The sequence below is a fragment of the Tamandua tetradactyla genome, chromosome X, assembly GCF_023851605.1.
Source record: "Tamandua tetradactyla isolate mTamTet1 chromosome X, mTamTet1.pri, whole genome shotgun sequence".
In the NCBI taxonomy this organism is placed as follows: domain Eukaryota; kingdom Metazoa; phylum Chordata; class Mammalia; order Pilosa; family Myrmecophagidae; genus Tamandua; species Tamandua tetradactyla.
Genome location: NC_135353.1, coordinates 98467481 through 98493773, shown reverse-complemented (window position 1 = coordinate 98493773; position 26293 = coordinate 98467481). Strand labels below are relative to the sequence as shown.

The 26293-nt window shown below is 37.3% G+C and overlaps 1 protein-coding gene across 2 annotated transcripts in view; it reads right to left on the bottom strand.

Moving 5' to 3' along the window:
- Nucleotides 1-21510, bottom strand: part of HDAC8 (histone deacetylase 8) — a 517539-nt gene extending 496029 nt beyond the window's left edge. The window contains exons 1-4 of one of the 2 annotated variants that reach the window (XM_077145822.1): nt 21070-21510; nt 20456-20508; nt 17992-18122; nt 17021-17162 (exon numbers count right to left, since the gene is read on the bottom strand). In XM_077145822.1, coding sequence (XP_077001937.1) covers nt 17021-17162; nt 17992-18122; nt 20456-20508; nt 21070-21180 — 437 coding nt within the window. In that variant the 5' untranslated portion in view covers nt 21181-21510. The remainder of the gene's footprint in view (nt 1-17020; nt 17163-17991; nt 18123-20455; nt 20509-21069) is intronic. The other variant, XM_077145823.1, reaches the window with a different exon arrangement.
- Between the last annotated feature and the right edge of the window lie 4783 nt (nt 21511-26293).

Sequence of the window (26293 nt, the reverse complement as noted above, 5' to 3'; positions counted from 1 at the left end):
AAATGCCCATCAACAGACGACTGGATCAACAAAATGTGGAATATACATACGATGGAATATAATGCAGCAGTAAGACAAAATGATATCCTGAAGCACATGACAAGATGGATGAACCTTGAGGACATAATGCTGAGTGAAATTAGACAGACACAAAAGGATTGATACCATATGATTCCACTTTTATGATCAGCATAAAGGTATAATCAGAGGCTTATAATACAGAAGATAGCGCACTCAGAGATAAACAGAAGCTGGAGATGGGTGAACTGTTAGCTAATGAGGTTGAACTCCAATGTAAGGGAACAGATAAAAGTGATGGTAGTTGTCTAGTGGGTCTATAAGTAATATTACCATATTGAAGATGAACAAGATTGAAAGGGGTTCTACGTGTTCTACTGATTAACCCTTAGAAATATGAGTTAGTTCTCACAAGAATTACTTTAAAGATATGATTCTTGTACAAAGAATGTTTAAGTCCAGGGTACAGGGGGAAAACTGCTATTGCATGCTATGAGCTATGTTCAAAAGGAAGCCATCAACACTACCACACCAACAGCAGAGGTAAATAATGGGGGAGGGACAAGAGTTAAGAGGAGGTTTAGATTTCCTATTTTGCGAGGGTGTGTTTATTGGTTTTCTTTCTCTTGGGAACAGTGAAATTATATAAAATTGAAAATGTTGATGGACTGTGGACTTTGGGCCCTATACATGATGCCCGATGAATGTAGATGGCTGAAGGATGCACTGACGGAGAAGCAGATTGGCGAATTATGGTGTATACTTACGAATGAAGATTGTGCTGCTAGAAAAGGAACAAAGTTGGAAGCACACAACGATGTGAATGAACATGTGGGACATTTGGTGAGACAAAATAAGCCAGAAACAAAAGAAGAAGCATGGTATGCTCACCTTTAGAAAATGCTTATAAGAAAACAGAGGCCTAGATTGTAAGCTTTTAGAGCAGTCATATTAAGTCTACAGCGGTAATGATTATTTCTGGACTTGGGGAGGCTGTTTTATATAGATAACCCGATATTCAGAGATAGGAATGAAGCCAAACACATTGGGTTCAAAGTAATTCTGAATACAGGGGTAAGGAAGACAGTGTCTATATTTTAGAACCATACACACATACTTTGAGACCAATGGAAGAAAGGCTTATTTGGTTTGAAACTAATATTCTCTGCAGTGCATAATTTAATTCAACCTATCTGTATAGCTCATTTGAACAACTGAAACACAGGGAGCCCAAAATAAGAAAGAGGTCCTTTAATCCTGTATAGATTATTGTAATGCTTGGATACATCCTAGAATATATTAAGCAGATAATCAAAAAGTATTGCCAAAGTCCCCTGAGGGATGTGTGCTGGTTTGAAAGGAAGTATACCCCCTAGAAAATCCATGTTTTAATATAAATCCCATTTCATAAAGGTAGAATAATCTCTATTCAATACTGTATGTTTGAAACTGTAATGAGATCATCTCCCTGGATGATGTGATTTAGTTAAGAATGGTTGTTAAACTGGATTAGGGGATGACATGTCTCCACCCATTTGAGTGGGTGTTGATTAGTTTCTGAAGTCCTATAAAAGAGGAAACATTTTGGAGAATGGGAGATTCAGAGAATGCTGCAGCACCATGAAGCAGAGAGTCCACGAGCCAGCGACCTTTGGAGATGAAGAAGGAAAATGCCTCCCGAGGAGCTTCATGAAACCAGAAGCCAGGAGAGAAAGCTAGAATGATGCCATACTCACCATGTGCCCTTCCAGCCAAGAGAGAAGCCCTGACTGGGTTTGCCATGTGCCCTTTCACTTGAGAGAGAAACCCTGAACTTCATTGGCCTTCTTGAACCAAGGTATCTTTCCCTGGATGCCTTAGATTGGACATTTCTATAGACTTGTTTTAATTGGGACATTTTCTCGGCCTTAGAACTGTAAACTAGCAACTTATTAAATTCCCCTTGTTAAAAGCTGTTCCATTTCTGGTATATTGCATTCCAGCAGCTAGCAGACTAGAACAGGATGGAAGAAAGAATATGGAACTATTAAACCTCACCACCAGGGAATTCCCTGATACTGTGTCAAACATTAGGGACACCCAAATCAATAGGCCATGCCATTGATCATGAGGCTTACACTTGTGAAGCTTATGTAGGTAGTGGAGAAGCTAGGACTAACTATAGGCATGCCTAAGAGTTACTTCTGGAGGACCTCTGTTGCTAAGATGCGGCCTCAGTCTCTAAGCCCAACTCTGCAAGTGAAATCATTGCCCTACCCCCTATATGGGACATGACATCCAGGGTGAAAATCTCTGGCGACATGGGAGATGACTCCCAGGGATGAATCTGGCCCTGGCACCGTGGGATCAACAACTGCAGCCTGACCAAAAGGGGGGAAAGAAGTGTAACTAATAAAGTATCAGTGGCAGAGAGAGTTCAAATAGAGTCAAGAGGCTACTCTGGACGTTGCTCTTATGCAAGCTTCAGTTAGACCTTGCTACCTATCATAACCTGCCAACCCCCAACCAGGACCATTCCAGCCAATCCTAAAGAACACCTAGGGCAATATAAAACATTCTACAATCAATTAATTCTACAATCAATTAATGTAATACATCATATCAACAAATCAAAGCAGAAAAAACACATGATCATCTCAATTGATGCAGAAAAGGCATTTGACAAAATTCAACATCCTTTCCTGTTGAAAACACTTCAAAGGATAGGAACCCAAGGGAACTTCCTCAAAATGATAAAGGGAATATATGAAAAACCCACAGCTAAAATCATCCTCAATGGGGAAAAACTGAAAACTTTCCCCCTAAGATCAGGAACAAGACAAGGATGTCCACTATCACCACTGCCATTCAACATTGTGTTCGAAGTTCTAGCCAGAGCAATTAGACAAGAAAAAGAAATACAAGGCATCAAAATTGGAAAGGAAGAAGTAAAACACTCACTGTTTGCAGATGATATGATACTATATATTGAAAACCCCTAAAAATCCACAGCAAAACTACTAGAGCTAATAAATGAGTACAGCAAAGTGGCAGGTTACAAGATCAACACTCAAAAATCTGTAGTGTTTCTATACACTAGTAATGAACAGCCTGAGGGGGAAATCAAGAAAAGAATTCCACTTACAATTGCAACCAAAAGAATAAAATATTTAGGAATAAATTTAACTAAAGAGACAAAAGACCTATACAAAGAAAACTACAGGAAATTGTTAAAAGAAATCACAGAATATCTAAATAGATAGAAGGGCATACCATGTTTATGGACTGGAAGAATAAATATAGTTAAGATGTCAATTCTACCTAAACTGATTACAGATTCAATGCAATACCAATTACAATCCCAACAACTTACTTTTCAGAAATAGAAAAACCAATAATCAAATTTATCTCAAAGGGCAGGGTGTCCCAAATAGCTAAAGGTATCCTGAGGAAAAAAAACGAAGTTGGAGGTTTCACGCTACCTTACTTTAAGGCATATTATGAAGCTACAGTGGTCAAAACAGAATGGTACTGGCATAAAGATAGATATACTGACTAATGGAACAGAACAGTGTTCAGATATAGACCCTGTCATCTATGGACAATTGACCTTTCATAAGGCAGTCAAGCCAACTCACCTGGGACAGAACAGTCTCTTCAATAAATGGTGCTTAGAGAACTGGATATCTATATGCAAAAGAATGAAAGAGGACCCATATCTCACACCCTATACAAAAATTAACTCAAAATGGATCAAAGACCTAAACATTAGATTTAAGACCATAAAGCCGTTAGAAGACAATGTAGGGAAATATCTTATAAATCTTATACTAGGAGGCAGTTTCCTAGACCTTACACCCAAAGCAAGAGCACTGAAGAAAGAAACAGATCAATGGGAATTCCTCAAAGTTAAACACTTTTGCGCATCAAAGAACTTCATCAAGAAAGTAAAAAGACAGTCTACACAATGGGAAAATATTTGGAAACAATATATCAGATAAAGTTCTAGTATCCAGAATTTATAAAGAGATTATTCAAAAAGACAGCCAACCCAATTACGAAATAGGCAAAAGACTTGAACAGACACTTCTCAGAAGAGGAAATACAAATGGCCAAAAGGCACATGAAGAGATGCTCAACTTCCCTGGCTATTAGAGAAATGCAAATCAAAACCACAATGAGATATCATCTCACACCCACCAGAATGGCCATTATCAATAAAACAGAAAATGATAAATGCTGGAGAGGATGTGGAGAAAGAGGCACACTTATCCACTGTTGGTGGGAACGTCAAATGGTACCACTGCTATGGAAGACAGTTTGGCGGTTCCTCAAAAAGCTAAATATAGAATTGCCACATGACCCGGCAATACCATTGCTAGGTATCTACTCAGAGGACATGAGGGCAAGGAGTCAAACAGACATTTGCACACCAATGTTTATAGCAGCATTATTTACAATTGCAAAGAGATGGGAAACAGCCAAAATGTCCATCAACAGACAAGCAGCTAAACAAAATGTGGTATATACATATGATGGAATATTATACAGCCATAAGACAGAATAAACTTATGAAATATGTAACAAAATGGATGGACCTTGAGGACATTATGCTGAGTGAGATTAGCCAGAAACAAAATATTGTATGGTCTCACTGATATGAACTGACATTAGTGAATAAACTCTGAGAATTTCATTGGTAACAGAGCCTATCAGGAGGCAGAAATAGGGTAAGATATTGGGTAATTGGAGCTGAGGGATACACATTGTGCAACAGGACTGAATGCAAAAACTCAGAAATGGACAGCACAATACTACGTAACTAATATAATTATGTTAAAACACTGAATGAAGCTGAATGTGAGAATGATAGAGGGAGGAGGGCTGGGGGCACAAATGAAATCAGAAAGAAAGATAGACAATAAAGACCAAGATGGTATAATCTAGGAATGCCTAGAGTGTATAATGATAGTGACTAAATTTACAAATTAAAAAAACATTTTTGCATGAGGAAGAACAAAGGAATGTCATTACTGCAGCGTGCTGAAAATAGAGGGTAATTAATACTTTAAAATTTTACCTTATGTGTGAAACTAAAGCAAAAAATGTTTATTTGGGACAAAATTTATATTTTGATTAGTGCATTTCCTAATATAACTTATGTAGACAGCTTAATTGAACACCATAAGTACATGGAACCTTGAGTAGGACATGAAATTTTGGTGGTTTGTCCAGAGTGATGCCCCAATAAATCCCGGAGTGATTTTAACAGTGAATAAAAAAGTGTTTGCAAAGTCCCCTTCGGGGGATGGTGAGAAAGGGGGAGAATTCAACTTTCCCAAGTTGAATTCTTGATATTCTCACAAGCAGTGTGGACAACCAAAGCTATAGGCTGAGCCCCCAGTCTTGGGGTTTGTTCACATGAAACTTAAACCCACAAAGGTTAGGTCAAGCCTACTTAAAATTACTCCAAAGAGTCAACCCCAAGAGAACTTCTTTTATTGCTCAGATGTGGCCTCTCTCTCCAGCCAACACAACAAGCAAACTCACCACCCTCTCCCTGTGTACATGGAACATGACTCCCAGGGGTGTGGACCTTCCTGGGAATGTGGGACAGTAATCCTAGAATATGCTGAGTCTCAGCATCAAGGGATTGAGAAAACCTTCTCGACCAAAAGGGGATAGAAGGAAATGAGACAAAGTGTCAATGGCTGAGAGATTCCAAACAGTCGAGAGGTTATCCTGGAGGTTATTCTTACGCGTTAAGTAGATATCATCTTGTTATTCAAGGTGTAATGGAGAGGCTGGAGGGAACTGCCTGAAAATGTAGAGCTGTGTTCCAGTAGCCATGTTTCTTGAGGATGACTGAATAATGATTTAGCTTTCACAATGTGACTGTGTGATTGTGAAAATCTTGTGTCTGATGCTCCTTTTATCTACCACATCAACAGACAAGTAGAACATATGGAATAAAAATACATAATAGGGGGAACAAATGTTAAAATAAATTTAGTTTGAAATGCTAGTGATCAATGAAAGGGAGGGGTAAGGGGTATAGTGTGTATAAATTTTTTTCTGTTTTCATTTTATTTCTTTTTCTGAATAGATGCAAATGTTCTAAGAAATGATCATGATGATGAATATGCAACTATGTGATGATATTGTGAATTACTGATTATATATGTAGAATGGAATGATCAAAATAAAAAAAAAGGACAATCTACCAAGAAGAAATAACAATCATAAATATTTATACACCTAACCAGGGTGCCCCCAAAATACATGAGGTGAACATTGCCAACATGAAGGGCAAATACATGTCTCTACAATAATAGTTGGAGACTTTAATGCACTATTCTCACCAATAGAAAGAACATCAGGACAGAGAATCAAAAAGGAAACAGAGAACTTGATAACAGAGTTATCATGATAACTGAACTAGACCTAACACATTTACAGAGCACTGTACACCAAAATAGTAGGATACACATTTTTTTCATGGATCTTTCTACAGGATAGATGACATATTGGGTCACAAAACAAGTTGCAACTAATTTTAAAAGACTGAAATTACACAAAGCACTTTCTCTGACCATAATGGAATGAAACTGGAAATTAATAATAGGATGAGAACAGGAAAAGTCACAAATATGTGGAGGTTAAACAACACACTCTTAAACAGTCAGTAGGTCAAAGAAGAAATTGCAAGAGAAATCAGCAAATATCTCAAGGTGAATGAAAATGAGAATATAACATATCAAAATTTATGGGATGTAGTGAAGGCAGTGCCGAGAGGGAAATATATATAGCCCTAAATGCCTACATCAAAAAGGAAGAAAAGGCTAAAACCAATGATCTAACTGAACACCTGGAGAAACTATAGCAAGAATGGCAACTAATCCCAAAGCAACCAGAAAGAGCGAAATAACAAAGATTGGAGCAGAAATAAATCGAAAACACCACCACCAAAAAGAAGACAATGGAGAGAATCAAGAAAACCAAAAGTCGGTTCTTTGAGAAGAATAAAATTGACAAATCTTTAGCTAGACTGATAAAGACAAAAAGAGAGGAGATGCAAATAAATAAAATCAGAAATGAGAGGGGGATCATTACTACAGACCCCATAGAAATAAAAAAGGTCATAAGAGGATACCATGAACAACCATATATCAGTAAGTCAGCAAAGAGATGAAATGGACAATTTCCTAGAAACACACAAAAAACCTACACTGACTTGAGAAGAAATAGGACCTCGACAAACCAATTAGAAGTAGAGATTGAATCAGTCATAAGAAACCTCTCAACAAAGAAAAGTCCAGGACCAGATGGCTTCACAGATGAATTTTACCAATCATTCCAAGAAGAATTAATACCAATCCTGCTCAAATTCTTCCAAAACTGAAGAAGAGGGAACACTATGTTACTAATTCTGTGGAAGCCAACATCACCCTAATACCAAAGGCTGGTAAAGATTCTACAAGCAAAGAAAAGTACATAACAATTTTCCTAATGAATATAGATGCAAAAATACTCAATAAAATACTTGCAAATCAAATCCAACAGCACATTTAAAGAATTATACACCATGACCAAATTGGTTTTATTCCACGTATGCAAGGCCAGTTCAACATAAGAAAATCAGTGAATGGAATACACACATTAACAAAGGGAGAGGGGAAACTACACGATCATCTCAATCGATGCACAAAAGGCATCTGACAAAATTCAGCATCCTTTTTTGATAAACAAACTTCAAAAGGTATGAATCAAAGGAAACTTCCTCAGCATGATAAAGGACATATATGAAAATTCCAAAAGCTCCCATCATACTTAATGGTGAGAGCCTGAAAGCTTTCCCTCTAAGATCTGAAACAATACAAGGGTGCCCACAGTCACCACTGTCATTCAACATTGTGCTAGAAGTTCTAGCTAGAGCCATTAGGCAAGAAAAAGAAATAAAAGGCATCCACATTGGAAAGGAAGAAGTAAAACTTTCACAATTTGCAGACAATATGATCCTATATTTAGAAAGTCCTGAAAAAGCTATGACAAAGCTACAAGAGCTAATAAACGAATTCAAAAAATGTGGTGGGATACAAGATCAACAGAGAAAAATCGGTGGTATTTCTACACATTAGTAATGAGCAATCTGAGGAAGAAATCACAGAAAAAAATTCATTTACAATAGCAACTAAAAGAATTAAAAAATATTTAGGAATAAATTTCACAAAGACATAGAAGACCTATACATAGAAATTGAGAAAATATTGCTAAAAGAAATCATATTAGACCTAAATAAATGAAAGAACATTCCATGTTCATGGATTGGAAGATTGAATAGAGTTACAATGTCAATTCTACCCAAACTGATTTACAGATGCAATGTAATCCCAATCAAAATTCCCACAGCCTTCTTTTCAGAAATTGAAAAAACAATCATCAAATTTATTTGGAAGGGCAAGTGGCCCCGAATAGTTAAAAACAACTTGATTAAGAAAAACAAAGTTGGAAGACTCACACTTCCTGACTTTAAAACATATTAAAAAGCTACAGTGGTCAGAACAGCACAGTACTGGCATGAGGATAGATATATTGTCCAATGGAATCAAACTGAAAATTCAGAAATAGACCCACATCTATGGTCAATTGTTTTTTGACAAGGTAGACAAGTCCACTCAACTGAGACAGAACAGTTTCTTCAACAAACAGTCCTGGGAGAACTGGCTATCCATATCCAAAAGAATGAGAAAGGACCCATATCTCATACCTTACAAAAAATTAACTGAAAGTAGACCAAAGATGTAAATATAAGAGCTAGGACCATAAAACTCCTAGAAGAAAATGTAGAGAAGCATCTTCAAGATCTTGTCATAAGAGGTAGTCTCTTCGACCTTACACTTAAAGTGTAAGCAATGAAAGAAGAAATAGATAAATGGGGTCTCCTCAACACTGAATACATTTGTGCTTCAAAGAACTTGTCAAGAAGGTAAAAAGGCAGCCTACTCAGGCAAGCAACGGCAACGCAGTGGCAGAGTTCTCCCGTACCATTCTGGAGACCTGGGCTCAATTTCCAGTGCCCACCCATGGCAAAAAAAAAAAAAAAAAAAAAAAGGGACCATACTCAATTGGAGGAAATACTCGGAATCCACATATCCAATAAGGGTTAATATCCTGAATATAAAGAAATTCTATAGCTCAATAACAAAAAGACAAACAACACAATTAGAAAATGGGCAAAAGACTTGAATAGACACTTTTCCAAAGTGGAAATATGAATGGCTAAAAAGCATATGAAAAGATGTTCAACACCAGTAGCTGTTAGGGAAATGCAAATCAAGACCACAATAAGATATCATTTCACACCTACTAGAATGGCCAGTATTAAAAAAAACCAGAAAGCTACAAGTATTGGAGATACAGGAACACTTATTCACTGTTGGTGGGAATGCACAATGGTGCAGCTGCTTTGGAAGACAGTCTGATGGTTCCTTAAGATGGTAAGTATAGAACTGCCATATGATCTGGGAATCCCGTTTTTTGGATATATAGTCAGAAGAACTGAAATAAGGGATAAGAACAGGTATATGTCCATTGATGTTCACAGTGGTATTATTCACAATTGCCAAAAGATGGAAACAATCCAAGTGTCCATCAATGGATGAATGGATAAAAAACAAACTGAGGTATATACATTTGATGGGATATTATTCAGCTGTAAGAAGGAATGAAGTCCTCATGTGTGCAACAACATGGATAAAATTTGAGGACATTTTGTTGAGTGGAATAAGCCAGATACAAACATTGTATGGTCTCATTAATATGAACAATTATAAGGAACAAACTCTAGGAGTTAAAATGGAGAGTATAGGTTACCAGGAGATAGAAAGAGGGGAGGAAATGGGAAGATGACATTTAAGGTATACAGAATTTTTAATAAGGTTGATTGTAAATGTTTGGAAATGGATAAAGGTGATGGTAGCTCAAGACAGTAAATGTAATTAACAGTGCTGAATAATGGATGTGAGTATGGTTGAAAGGGTCATTGTATTACTATAAAAAAAGCTACAGGATAAAACATGGGACTGTATAACAGGGAAACCTGTTGTAGATGATGAATGTGGTTGATTGTACAAATATAATAATGTTCTTACATGAACTAGAACAAATGTATGCCATTATTACAAGGTGTTAATAATAGGGTGGTATGGGGAGAAATACAATGAATGCAAACTGCGGTCTGTAGCTAACAGCAACATTGTAATACTCTTTCATTAATTGTAACAAAGGTACTATACCAAGTGTCAATAATGGGGTACAAGCGGTATGGGATTTTTTTTCTTCAGTGCAATGAGAATGTTTTCAAATTGATTGTGGTGGTGAATGCACAACTCTATGATTATACTGAGAGGCACTTATTGTACACTTTGGATGGATTGTACAGTATGTGAATAAAACTTTTTAAAATGATTCAAAAGATAATGATTTGAATACTAAAGGATTAAGAAGCCCTTGACAAAACTGAATAATCATGCTGCAAAGGACTCACCAGAAGTGAAGTATACAATCTCAAAATATCATACTTATGTACATAGAGCAAGCTTAGCCTACCTATAGGCATGTCTAAGAATCATAACTGGAGGACCTCTTTTGTGGCTCAGATGTGGCCTCTCCCTCTCTATGCTTAACTCTGCAAGTGAAACCACTGCCCTCCCCCTATGTGGGACATGACATCCAGGGATGAAAGTCTCTCTGACGGCATGGGAGATGACCTCCAGGGATGAGCCTGGCCCTGGCACTGTGGGATCAACAATGCCATCTTGATCAAAAAAGGGAAAAGAAATATAACAAATAAGGTATCAGTAGCTGAGAGAGATCAGAGTCAAGAGACTACTCTGGAGGTCACTCTTACACAAGCTTCAGTTAGACGTTGTAACCTACCCTAACTTGCAAAACCCAAACCAAAACCATTCCTCCCAATCCTAAAGAATACCTAAGGCATTATATAAGATTCTATAAAGGTTCCATGCACGAGGGTAACTTTCCAGAAACCTACAACCTCCAGATGGGTCCCTGGACCAGATAAGTCCTAAAAGGCAGAGGGGCCAACCTTTTCAGAATATCAACTAGTTCCATCCCCCATCCCATATTATTGACAGCCCCTTCCAAAATGAAAAAGTTAGAATGTCCATAGCCCCAATACCCCTAAAGAGTGAGAGAAAGTTCAAAGATGATGGCAGAGTTATACAGAGAAGATTAGGTTTAATAAATGAGTATGAGTGCTGAATTAATATATTGATTTTGTTGGGTCTCCAGTGTCTTGAAGCAGCTAGAAGAAAAAATGAAAAATTGTAGAGCTGTAACCCATACCAAACTTTAAAATCTGTTATAAAACTACTTGTTCAAATGTACTTGGAAATTCATTGCTTTTTTGTATATATGTTATTTTCACAATAAAACAAAGTTAAAAAAATCATACAGTTTTTGTTTGAAAACTTAGGCCTGAAACAAAAACAATGTGCATTCTTTGTTGAATGCACATAATTTATTTAGCATTTCATTTTATTAAGACAAAAGAAGCTTATTTTAATAGGTCTTTAGTTAATAAGATAATATCATAATCAAACCCTGCCCCTTCCACTATTTACTTAAAAATTTGGGGCCCCATTTTAAAGGGATTCAGTAAGTGGCCTTTTTACCCAATACCAACTGCCCTCTAATAATAAGAACTTCTTTTATATCTCTTTAACTTCCTTACTGTGTGATAAACATCAGGAACTTAATAAATATTTTTTAAACAAATGGCTGAAATAAATGTCTCCTGTTCCCAGTCTCAGTTTCCTGCAATCCAACCGGCACATTGCAGCTTCACTAAATCTTCTTCACTAAATCCTCACCAACCCTAGGATAAAAAGTTTACTTTCTTGTCATGATTTACAAAATCCGTATAATTTCATCTTGCCCTATTTTCTTTCACACTCTAGCCTCATTTAACTATTTGCAGTTCTTCAAATGTTCCATACTTTGATGCTACTATACTTTTTTTATTCTCTCTGCTTGAAATTCTACATCTTCACTAATGTAGACCATGCCACTTTGTACATAACTGTAGCATATATTGACCACATTGTATTGTTTCCTGCCTTGTTCCAAACAGTTTTTACTATAAAAGTAACAATCACATTAGTGAAAGCATAGGAGAGAAAATGTATGTAGATATGTATGCGTATGCATATAATATACATTATATATAATATATTATAGATATATATATATAGCACAGTATCACCTCCTTAACAAAGCCACCATCACCATTTTGTTGCACCTCCTTGTAAGATTTTTTCCTATGTATATTTTTACATGACTATAATCAGTGCCAACCGACTATGCTTTAGCCACCTGCCCTTAAAAAATAAAATAAAATTTAACATTATACAATAGGCATTTTTTTTTGTTATACAGTTGTCATAACCACCACTTTCAATGGTTATATAATATTACAGCAAGTGGCTATATTGCAGGATACTGTCTAACCATTTCATTATTATTGTATATTTAGGTCTCTCACCTCCTCCCACCTTTCTTTTATAGCTATTATGAGCTATTATTATAGGGCAATTATCATCTTTATACACATAACTTTTTCCATATTTTGGATTGGTTTCTTTCCTTAGAATAAATCTCCAATGGTAATGAATGGTATAAGTTAAAGATTTTCCTTCTTTCTTTCCTCCCTTCCTTCAGCTTAATTTTGATAGAGAAAATATCATATTTAGATTTTTTTCTAATTGTTAGTGATGTTAAATAGTTGATCATGTTGTTTACTGTGTTTCCTCTTTTGTGAATTGTCTGTTCATGCCTTTGCCATTTATGAGTATTAGTGTTTTTAAAAATCAATTAAGACAGCTAAAGATTTTGGTCCTTTGTTATATTTGCTGTATTTCTACCTGCAGTCGGCTAGGCAGAGTGCCTTCTGGAATGAGTGATGTTTAATTTAATTAGCTGGAGGCTTAAAAAGCAAGGTCAGAAGAGTGCTCAGCAGCTCAGCATACCTCATCTCAGCACTCGTACCTTAGTCCAGACATTTGGAGATGCAGAAAGGAATGGCCCCAGGGAAAGCTGTTGGTACCCAGAAGCTGGAGAGAAGGTCAGTAGACATTGCTTTGTGCCTTCCCGTGTAACAGAGAACCTCAGATGAAAGTTAGCTGTCTTTCTTCTGAAGAACTCTAAGTTTTTAACTAAATAAATCACTTTTTATTAAAAGCCAATCCATCACAAATGTTAAAATAAATTTAGAGTGAAATGTTGGTGATGGGTGAGGGGGAGGGGAGGGAGGTATGGTATGTATTAATTTATTTCTTTTTCTGAATAGATGCAAATATTCCAAGAAATGATCATGATGATGAATATGCAACTATGTGATGACATTGTGAATTACTGATTATATATGTAGAATGGAATGATCAAATATTACGAATGCTTGTGTTTGTTTGGTGTTTTTTTGATATTTAAAAATTAATTAAAAAAAAAGCCAATACATCTCTGGTGTGTTGTACTCTGCCAGCTTTGGCAGACTAGAACAATTATACCTGTAAAAGTAATATAACTTTCTTACAGAAATTTTGAAAATGAGAAGAAAACATTTAAAAAATCACCAATAATAATGTCAACCTAACATAACCATTATTATTATTCCCACCGGTCTTTTTTTCCATACGTATTTTTTTTTTTTTACAAAATTGTAATTCCAATGTACGTAACAATTCTAAAAACCTAGTTTTTCATTAACATATATCATAAGTATTCTCTGGAATGCCATCATTTAAAATAATAGCATAATATTCTGTAGAGTGGACATACCATTCCCTTATTGCTAAACAGTCATGTTATTTCTTTTTAAAATTTATTTTACAAATAACACTGATAAACAACTTCATGCAAATAGGGGGTTTTCCCCCACATTTTGAATTACTTTCTTAGGAATCATTCCCAGAAGGAGGATTACTAGATCAAAAGGAATTAAAAAGTATTCATTACCGAACTGCCTTCTGAAGGGGATGAACCAAACCATACTGTCACTAGCAACTTCAGGAGTAACATTTTTCAATTCTGTTAAATAGAGGCTTAAAAAGAGGCTACCTAGTTGTTTCAATTTGCATTTCTTTGATTAGTATCATGAACATTTTCCCATGTTTTCTAGCAATACTTAAATTCTTTTGTAAATTGTCTTCTCATGTCCTTTGCCCATACTTTATTTTTCCATTATACTGTATGAGTACTGTATATAATACAGAGCTGTCACATGTCATCATTTTTATGGAAAATATGCTTTTTCAATCTGTGTTTAGATTGTATTTTTAAAATAGGCCAAAAAACCGTCTTAAAAGTTATTTTGGTTTTTAAAGCTTTACTCAAATTTGTTGATCTTTCACTTTGTGAATTTTTCTATTAATTTTTGATAAATATTCATTTATTCTAGGTTTTAAAATTTACTTCTTTTTATTGAATTCTTCCATCCAGCTGGTTTATTATAAAGATAATGGTGTAAATGTTACAAGCTGTCATAGTATCATTTACTGATCAATTATTTTGATGCCCATTCACTCGCAATGTATCCTGTATAATAAATTCTTATAAGTAATAAGTTTCTTTGAGGGGTATCCTATGACATTATCTGTCTAATCATATAACAGTAGTCCCAGTGTTTTCATTTTTCCAGTTTTATATGTTTAATAATAGTAATAGTCCCTCATTATTCTTCTTTTGCACAATTTTCTTTGAGAATCCCTCTTCTTTAGTTTTAAAATGCAATCATTTGCTGTCTTCCCCCAAAGACATGAACTTCATTAGGACAGGATTGGCTGTTTTCCTGAGAATAGATTACCAAGTGTAGGATTACTGGGTCAAAAGGTAAGAACATTTTTTTTCCCCACTCTTAACACTTACTTCCAAAGTTTTCAGAAAAGGTTGTGTCAGTATCTTTGTAAGCCTGCCAGGACTTGGATATTTTGAAATAAAGTTTTTTGCTTTTTTTTTTTCAAATTTGGTAGGAGAAAAAATATACATTGCTTCAATTTCTGTATCTCTGCTTATTAGTGATGATACACATACGCTTGACATATAGTAGGTGCTTAATCAATGCTTGTTGAATGAATAATGGCTTGTATGGATCAGTACATGTATTTGGAGATGAGGGGTTTAAACACATATTGTAATTATAAGTAAATGCTGGCCAGATGTACATTTGTGGGCAAACCTTTGACCACAAATTCATCTCCAGAGGTTCTAGAGGTGCCAAGAACACCCAGAATTCAGATATGAATTGGGGCAATCCATAGAGACTCGCTGTAAGTTGCCTTCACTGCAGGCATGTCTGGTTCCAGGCAGGATCAGCTGAAAGCTATCTGAGACTGTTAAGATAATGATGTGAGGCTACATGTGCACCTGCACACAGCCCAGAGGCAGCCATGATTCGTTCAAAATAGAGTGCACTTCTTTTGAAAGCAAAATAGTAATAAGAAATCGCAGGTACATGAGTACTCTGCTAGAGACTACACTCAAGCCTTATGTAGTGAATTTAAGTACGTAAGATCTCTATTGCGAAACAGAGAGACCAGATCTGACTTCTAGGATCAGGCATTTTTCATGAAACCACACTACTTTCCTTTCCAACTCACTAAGCCCAAGGGAACACATGAGTCCTTGGTTCAGAGAAGTTTGGTTTTCTCCTTCCATTCTGTAGTGTGAGGGAGAAAGGGTCATTTTTGCCTCCTAGGGATCACTGGCTTTATTTTGAACATATATACAATTTTAAATAGTAGAAAAGATAAGGATGCTGTTTTTTTGTTTTTAAGACCATGTAAAACTCATTACTAAAGCCAAGCCAAACATTGGTTATCTTTGCTCTGTTGCCTAAGTAGTAGATTTTAGTACTAGATATTTTCAAGAATTTCCTTGGTCACGAATTCTGTAAATTTGATAAATAATTCCATGCTATCACCTTAACCTACATATTCTGAAACTGTGCTCAATGTTTTATTCTGAGAAACAAAGTGCTCTTTCCTCTTAACTCCAAAGCACTGAAGATTATCAAGATCATAGCTGGTAGCATGAAAATTACTATCACACACAAAAAAAATTACTATCACAGCTGTTTCATTTCACTCAGAGAGCAGATTGGCAAATTCAAAATTTTAAGAAATCCTCTCCAACATTTATGAAGTACTACAGACATATCAAATGAGATGCCAGATGCTGAATAAGTCACAGCAGTCCTTATCAGAGTACTGATATTTGAAATGTTAACACAAAACTCCAAAAGAACTTTTCCTCTAACTAGAACACCTAAGAACAGATGTTTCAAAAGCCCTTTGTTAAGACACTTTAGTTTGCTACTTTCTTTAGAGATGGAAGCAAAAGTTCCCCTCTTGATTCTTCAGTCCTTTGTTTTAAAACTATTCTTATAAATTTTTCAACTATCTGAAAGTGTTTGCCACTGCTTTCAAGAGCTACTTCTAAAAATCACCTCTTCCGAGGGATCCATGATTAATTTCTCTTTGCTGCTAAACCTCTTCAGCTCACACATATTTTCAATTGACTCCATGATTTATGTGGCTCCCTAATTATTCTAATCGTTCTAATGTTTCTAGTTATAAGTCTCTCGAGGACTGGGGAATTTCCAGAAAGGTGAAAAGGAATTTAGAGAGTGCCTAGTTATATCTTTTTCCTTGACTATTTTACTAATGAAGAAATTGAGACATATAGAGGTTGATCTGTTCAAGCAAAGTAGCCAAGTTAGGAACAAAATTTGGTTAGAACCTAGATGTCTTGATTTTCATTGGTGTTCTTTCCAGTCTATTATGCCGTCTTCTTCTATTTCATTTGCATCTCTTCAGAAAGTCTAGTAAAATGCTATATATAAACAAATCTCTCAACAAATGTCAATAAAATATGCATAAGAGTTTACATAATTGAGAAGCTGACTCAAAGAGTCAGAAAGCAGAAAGCAGAAAGGTAATTTTCTTACTTCTTTGCATGATGCCACCCTCCAGACCAGTTAATTGCTACTTTGCATTTTCCATCCATCAGGCATTGGGCAGCAGTGATGGTAGCCCCTCCTACAGCTGCTGCATAGTCATATATCCCTTCAGTGGCTGGGCAGTCATAACCTTAGGGCAAAAAATCAGAAAAGCTTGTTAAAAGATGAATTTCAGAGAGAAGAGGCATAGGTTGAGGTGTGAAAACAAAATACTCTACCAAAAAGCTACTGTACTGACTAACATCAGGTCTAACTGAAACAGAAACACTTCCAATGTTGGGAAACGATGTTTTAAAAATATTAGGGCTGGAAAGGTTAAATCTTAAAGATTAACTACTCACACAACTTATAAATGGAGAAACAGAGGCTTGAGAGGAACTGTGCCTTGTCTATGGTCACACAGAGTCAGGCCTGGAACCCAGGTCTCTTGACTCCCAAGTCCATTGTTCTTTCTACTACACCATGCTAATTCTCTAGACTATCGTATTGGCCACTTACAGTTTTTAAAAATGCAGCTGTTTAATGAGGGATAAGATTATAAATCTGCACTCAAGTTAAAATATCAGGTCACAGGAAGCCCAAACAGCATTTAAACAGCCAGACCAGATAGAGCTAAGCATTGTTGTTAGGGTGTAGGAAACTGAAAGGTTTTCCTCCAACTGATCCATCAATCACTTTTTCTTAAGTGAGTTATGTGGCCAACCCAAGAGATTTAAAATTTATGGTTAACACATAATTTCTTTCTTTTTTTTTCTTTTTTTATGGGCAGGCATCAGGAACCAAACCCAGGTCTCTGGTGTGGCAGGCGAGAACTCTGTTTGCTGAGCCACCGTGGCCCACCCCACATAATTTCTTAATTAAAAAAATATCAAAAGACCATGGTGCAACCTGTAAAAGATTAAAGTGTCACGATCTACAGATGGACACCATCTCCCATCATTGCCTGGTAAGAACTTTACCTAGCCCATATTCTATGGAGTCCGGGTGATCATCATCTCCTTCTTGGCTGACCTTCTGGAGATGTTGCAGATAGGCATCAGTGTGGAAGGTCGCCAGCTCCTCCATGGAGGCCACTTTTGGCTTAACTATCCTAATCAGAACAGAGAGAACAAAGAGAGGTGAGTGAGTCAGACCCAGAGTATGCCAGAATCTGTAAGCAGGAGCCAGCAGTCTCAGCAGAAAATACAACCCCCAGCTTCTGGTTTCAGTAGGGTGAAGAAATAAGCACATTCTGTTCCTCCACTGCACTGTCTAGTTTTTACTTCCTCACATCTACAGTAATGATTCCATTAATAAGAGGCAAGAGGATAGTTTTTTTCCCCCTGAGTTCACAGGTAGGTAAATATAAGTGAGCAATCATATTTAACTTAAACAAATAATGAAGTGGTCAGGCAAACTCTACTCTGAGTTACAACTTTCATGACAAACCAGTAGGCAAGGATATTTCCATTTGAATCCGTTTCTAATTGGCCTGTGTAAGCCTTTCATTTCAGCTACATTTTTACTTGAAAAGGCAGCTGTGTTGTCCTGAATTTTGAATTTGGAGTCAGATTTGGAATCAGAGAACTGGTTCCTGTCTTGACTCTATACTTAGTAGCTTGATAACCTTAGGTAAGTTATTTGACCATTTTGCAGCTCAGTTTGTACAGTAGGGATGCCTTATGCGACTTAGCCAAAGATTAAATGATAACATATATGAAAATGCTTAGTGGATAACCATCATTATTATTAATATTAAAGGATAAAGAATGAATAACCCAAAATGTACAAGTTTCTATAGTTGGTCCTTCACATCTGCCTCTGTTAGAAAGAAGTGATAGAATGGAGCTTTGCACAGGACTTCTCAAACAATTCCTCACAAGCAGTGACAAGTAGGAGTGAATGAGAGAATGAAGGGAGTAAACCTAATAACAAGACTTACCACCTTTACCATCTTTAATGTCTATCTGCCTATTCCACCTTTCCTCTTCCGGACACCACCACTGCCACTAGCCCTTGCCACTTAAAAGTGTGCACTATAGATCAGTGGTGTTGGCATTACCCAGAACTTGTTAGAATGCAGAACCTTAGCCTCCCCTCAGATCTACTGAATCAGAATTTGTATTTTAACACAGTGATTCATATGCATGTTAAAGCTGGAGTAGCACTAACACAGGCCACAGGGAGGCAGCAGTGGTTTCTCATGTTTGTTCAACCGAAACACTGCCCTGAGTTAACCATGAATTAATATACAGGCTACTACGATCACCAAGAAGGCCAGAAGAAATCCTGTGGTCCAGCCTCAAAAATTAATTATGTAGCCATGATCCAAGGATTCCTGCTTCCTCCTCAAGAAAATATGTCTACACCATCAGAGGTGAAAAATCTGCTCATAAAAATAAAATTTTTACAATTTCTTAGAACCTGTTTCTCAGCTCTAAAAGCTCTTCTAGCACCCTTTCATTTATTTAACAAATACTTACTGAAAGTTTCTCTTCTTAACAGCAAGAAAATGGGACAGATTTGCTTTAATGTGATTTCTAAATGGCATATATAGTTTTGTTTTCTTTTGTTTTTAGAATAGTTTTTTGAAATATTAAATAACATCCATGGAAACCATGTGGTTTTTATGTTTACTAAATTTATGGATTAAAAATGGTTGGAAAACATTCCTAAAGAAGGGTCTTGATAAATGATTTTATTAATAATAAGGATTAAATATGAAAGCCTAATCCACTACATTCTGGGGGATAAATGAAGCATACCACAGTAGCTTGCATAGACACTCATCTATTTGGCCAGAAAATATCATAAGTAATCCTGCAAGTGGCAGGGTTATGATCCTTGCTCTCAATGACATCAAATATGGAAACAGCAAGCTTTTTTTTAAAAAAGCACTTGGTTCTCTGTTGCACTCTGGCCTGGTGTCAGGAGTTTGTATTGGCCTTAACTTGTCTACTTCTGGGGCTCATGAGTTAAAGTTTGTTTGTTTTTTTTTTTTTTTTTTAGGAGGATAGGTCTCTAAAAGTCTTCAGTTGAACTGAAAACCTTATGATGGGAGATATAAAGTAGCCTCAGATTTGGCTTAGAAAACCAGTTACAAAAACAGAATACTAAGTTTGTCCCACCAGAACACCTTTTTCCATCAGACAAGTTTTAGCACTCAAATATATTCACTTCAAAATCTCCACAATGCATCTATCCGTAGGATATTTACCCTCCCAGCAACAAAGTCCTGTTTCTAAGGGATCTTAAGCGCTTCACGCACTTTTTTCAAGGTGTTTTTTAATTCAAGAGCTTCCACTGGGTTCCAGGCAGATGACGAAAACTGTTACATACTCTCATGAAAAGCTAAAAACCTAGTACAATTCTCTCTTTAATTGGCCCCCTCGTGAAGCAGGACGTTAAGGCTATGCAAACTTAGGTTCAGGAAAGGCAACTTACCTCATTTGCTTATGCAGGGCATATGCTTCAATCAAAGAATGTACCATACTGGCCTAGAAACAGTAGCAGCAGCAACGAAAAACAAACAAAAACACAGAAAATTGTTTGTGCTTAATGTCTTTTAAAAGTTTAATATTCTGCGAAATCACATTGACTTCATCCTCCGGGACAAAGGAACCAACTTTGTTTCTAGCTCTCCTCCCTTCTTTTTACTTAATAGTTACATACATTTAGACATTATAGATACAAAATATTTAAATCGGTAAGGCGAAAGCTACGAGCCTTCCTTAAGTCTCGAAACACTTTTCTTCCGCAGCTTCTTTTCCATGACTTCAGCGATCCCCTTGTAGTAGAAACACCATCCCCTCTGTGCTATCCCCTCCCCCGTACCCCCCACCCTACCTTGTCTGTAGGACACCCTGCTGATAAGTGCTGCACTGTCAGAAACTGTAAGGGAACACTTCCTCCATTACTTGATGCAGCTACCCAAATTTCTCCTGAAGATTGCAACAGCTCAAGTATTCTTTCCACTTTCTAATGCTCTTTCGTCAACCGCCCGTCTCACCCTCACCCCCGCCCCTACCCCAACGGTCTTTCATCTCGACCTCTCTTACCCGTTTGGGGACCTTGGCCAGCGAGTCGCATATGCTGACATACTCGGGACTATAGATGTAAACCGGGGGCAGCGAATGCCCACTGTGCGCGGATTCCTCCGGCTCCTCCATCTTCCACTTCCAACTGTTCCGGAGCCAACCGTCCGGATCCGGCTTTTCTCGGACTCAGTCCGGGCTTCGGTTCCTGCTCCTCGGATCGGCCGCAGCGGTGCTCCCTGGTCAACATTCCCTCCTAGTCTTTATATTGGCGGAGGCACTGTCCCCGCTCCCCATTCAATTGAGAAAATAGATGGGCCTCCCCACGTCCCAACCCCTCCATTTAGTGACCACAGTTCAAAAAAGGGGGTTCGACAGATATAAAAGCTCAAATAGCTGCCAGTTGGGGTCAATTTTTTCTGGCACAAATAAGTCCGGTCAAAACTAACCATCCTTGTTGCCCTACGGGGCTATTTGAGATGAGGTCAGACAAGCTCCAAGGCATGCTGGTAGATGTAGTTTTGGGGGGGGGGGTTGACTAGCGGAAGAGCCGGGGCTAATCACCAAATAGTCGTGAATTTGAGTTATAGGGCTAAAACACGCAGCCTCAACTCTATATGGATTATTTCAATCTGCAAGTACATCCGTGTAACTATTTGAAGGCAGAAACAACGTAGCTACCCAGTGCTACATTGTGTGCTACCCAGCGCCCCCTCCCACCCACTACATCAGCTGCATCTTCTAAAGACAGGCTTTTTTCTTTGGTGGGGGACTAATAAATGATACAAACGATCTGACAAGTTTGCATGGTAAATTCTGTGAAGCAGCCTTATTTCATCGCTTTTCATCATTAACTATCCATGTGAAAGTTAGCAATCTCCAGCCTTATTTCATCGCTTTTCATCATTAACTATCCATGTGAAAGTTAGCAATCTCAAAAATTTACCGTGGCAAATCTGACAGCACTTTCCCAAGAGACGGGCAGGTCCTGTGGAAATTGCTTGGTAGATTCCAATCAAGTAATACTATCAAATATACTCCTTGAAAATTCACATGGTAATAATGTAAGCAGATACTTTCAATGACGTTTGGAAATTGCAGCTCTTCGTCCCTCCCTCCTTTTGCTTCTGCTGCTAAATAAGAGCCAGGGAAATATTTCATTTCAGTGTGACGGCCATTTAAGAACATCCTGACGCACTTTTAGAATTACCATCAGTATCTCCAAGTTCCTGGAGGCCCCTGTAATCTGGTACAAGCTGGCCAGTGCACAGGCCCCCAACTCCCATACCAACCTGAACTGACCTACTAACTCCCCTCAGACGATCCAATATCCTTACCTTCTGCAATATCCCAGCTCACTTTCTACTCTTTAAATATTTATTGAGCATTTTTATATAAAGCATTGTGATAGATACCTTGGATATATTATCTCCCTTCATCCTTCCAACAGTCCTATGAAGGTGCTAATACACCCATTTTACAGATGAAATTTAGAGTGAAAATAACTTGCTCAAGGCCGCACACTTAACAATAAGAAAAGCAGGAATTCAAAATTAAGTCTGCCTGACGCTGAAGCCTTTGAAGATTCCCTTTACTACATAAACCTAATTCCTCCCGGATGACTTTCTGTTACATTTAACTTTGTTCTAACCTCCACATTGTATCCCAACAGTAATTAGTAGTCTGAATGCATTGTGTTTCTTCTAGATGTTCTCTAACTAGAATGGAAGTTCTTAGGCTTCTATTCTAGTTTCATAGGCTGCTGAAAACATATACCATGACATGGTCTGGTTTAAACAATAGGATTTTATTTACTCTCGGTTACAGTCTTGGAAAATTGCCAAATCAAGGTATCATATCGAGGTGATGGATTCTTTTGGAAGACCAGCTGCTGGCAATCCTTGACTCCTCTGCCACATGTCAAGGCACGTGGTGGGATTTGCTGGTCTCTCCCTTCTTTTCTGGGTTTCTTTAATTTCAGCTTCGTGCTTCCTATTGCCTTCTCTGTCTGTCTGAATTTGATTCTCTTATACAGGACTCCAATAAGAGGATTAAGACCCATTCTGATTGAGGTGGGTCACATCTTAAGTGAAGTAGCCTCATCAAAAGGTCCTACTTACAATGAATCCACACCTACATTAATGGATTAGGTTTAAGAACATGGTTTTTCTGGGATACATAAAGTTTTAAATCACCACAGCTTTTTTTCATATTTTCACATAGAACTATTCAAAGCATTGAGATCATTCAGTCATTCATCAAACATTTATCCAACATCATCTAAGTGTATGGTATGGCTGGGGATTCAGAGATGAATTACCCTGTGATCTGTGCACTCGTGGAATTTGTATTCTTATAGAGAAAACAATGCAAACATGCAAGAAACCATTAAGCAATGTAGAGTGAGGTAATCAGTGTATGATACTTAGTTTACTTAAGTAAGTATAGGTACTTAATAACTTGTACAGCGACTTCTACAGCAACAATGTGTATAAAAGATTTACTATTAAAAGACTAGAGGCAGTGAGAATGCCTTATGGTTCAGACAAGTGGTAATGATGGCTTGAACTAGGGTGAAGTTAATGGAAACAGAGAGGGAGAAACAATGCACAGAGTAGGTCAACAGGTCTTCCCTACTATATGAATATTGGTGAGTGGGAGAGAGACACAAAAGAGTCACTGAAAACTCTTAAATTTAAAGTCTGGGTGAAGAGAAAGCTAGTAGTACCAATATAAGGAATGAGGAAATCAAGAGGAATGACTCATAGGATAAGGCAGGATGGAAATAGGACTTTGATTTTTGCAGGATTAAAAGTACTGAGTTTCAAAAACAAGTATTGAGTTTCATAAATCAATGACCTAGGCAGGTGAAGTTGGTGATACACACACATAAATGTGGGATATCAGACAGTCATATCTAACTCACAATTTTCAAAACCAAACTCTTGATTTCCCCATCCAAGCCTGTTCTGCCCTTTTCCCGTGTTTCATAGCTCAGGAAAGACACTAACATCTATCCAGTTGCCCAAGCAAGAAATCTGGGAGTTATTCAAGTTCTCTTTATTTTCCCTCACCACCAAATCCAATCCAACAGCAATTTCCGCCACTTCCACCTCAAAGATATTAAATATACCCACTTCTCTCCCTCTGTATTGCCCCACCCCAGGCAGAGCACTATCACCTTTCACCTGGATATCTGCAATATCCACCTGGCCTCTATTTTCACTCTTGCTGCTGGCAATCCATTCTCTTTGCAGCAGTCACAGTGAGATTCTACAAACATGTAAATGAGATCTTGTCAATGGATTCTGCCCATTCCATGGTGAAAATTTGAGTTAGGAAGAAGATTGTAATTTAGGGGGATAGGAAGAGTAAAAGATGCTAGAAAGGAGACAAAAAAGGAATAGTTGGAGTATAAATGTAGTATAGTTTCACAGAAACCAAGGGAGGAGTGAGTTTCAAGAAAACAGATAGCAACAATGTCATGTACTGGAAAAGGGTCAGAGACCCCTTTGGCCATTAGGAGCTCATTGGTACCTTATCAAGAAAAAAAGCAGGCAGTAGGGGAGGGAGCCACATTGTGAAGGGTTAAACCTCTGTGAAGCCTCCTCTTTGAAGCAATTTGATTGTGAAACGAAGGAAAGAGTTAGCATATCAGTCTGAGAGGATGTCAGAGCCCAGGAATGTGTTTTAGGAGGAAGAACTGTGACTGTTTATAGACAGAAGGGAAGGAATCAATAGTGCTGTAAAGTTGGGCCTTCATGGATAGGGAGTGGAAGAGGGCAGAATACAGTCTGGCCAGCTGACACTCTAAAATGTGAACTCTAATCAGATGTCATGAAAATGGATTGTACTATATGTTCTTTCGATCTAGCAACAGATGATTGAACACTTCAACATATTAGTATTGGTTCTGAACTGTATACCTAGTATGGTATACAATGTGACAAGATGATTTATCCACAGAGAAAGAGAAATAGTCCCAGAAGTCTCTCAAACTTTGGCATATTCTTGTAGCAAATCTCATAGGGAGGCTGGACCCCTGCTTATAATTAAGACATTACTCCTATCATACCATAGGTCCCTCACTTCAATTTTCCACATACTTAATACCCATATGAATGCTTTCAGTCACTTGAGATTCTAAAGTACTTAAATTGGGAAGAAAATCCTTTCCAAGGCACTCAATTTACAGAGGACTTGCATTCAGAGGCTGTAGATTGACTCTTGGTTAAAGCTTACTAGCTCGATGATCCTGGGCAAGCTATTTGACTCAGTTTACTCAACTATTATTGCAAAAGTTAAATTTCAAACTTGCAAGGTGAGGTTGGACTGTGACACTTCTTTGGCAATCTCCTCTGCCTTCACTCCTTGGTAGGAACAAGCAGACAGGAAGGAAAGCAAACAGATTAAAAAGGAATTACCACCTTAGCTGCTTTTTTGTGCATTTCACATCTGATCACCAATGTTTCAAACATATTGAAAAGATTGACCCTTGTTTTCATACCACTGCCTAATGTCTTTCCCTCAGAGAGTGCAGTTGTTAAGAAGGTGAACGCTGGAGTCAGAACGCATGGGTTCAAATTCCAGCTCTACCACTTAGCTGTTTAACCTTGGATAAATTTGCTTAAACTCTCATTGCCTTAGTTTCCTTATCTGTAAGATGGGGATGACAATAGCATCTACCTCACATGATGATTGTGAAGATAGAATAGGATAGTTCAACCCATGTGCCTATTTAACAGTCTGGTATTTAGTAAGCACACAAATATTCATTCTATGTTAATAACCATCATGCCAAATATTTGTTTTTAAGAAGCTTCCTCCTCCTATTACACTCACCCCAGACTACTTCTGCAATAGTACTACTAATGGTTTGAGACTAGGACCCTGGATTTTAGACATAGCCTTAAAAGAAAACAGACTTCTGCTAAAAGCAGGGTGACCATATCATATAAACCATATCATATACACTTTTGAGAGTGACAAAGTGTGCTATTAATAATTATGTCAAGGCAACAGGCATGAATGGGGATTGTCCTGAAAAAAAAATGACCTAAAATCACCCAAATTAAATACAAAATGAAGATTAAATTGGAAAATAGTCTATCTCTACTGCATTAGTATAGGTATTAGGTATTTGGTAAGTGCAAAGAAGGATGCTAGAGACTAAAAACAACTTTTTCCCTGCCAGCTGTATAAAATTCCCAGAATACAGTTGAAACCTAGTTAACTAGTGTGCGGATTT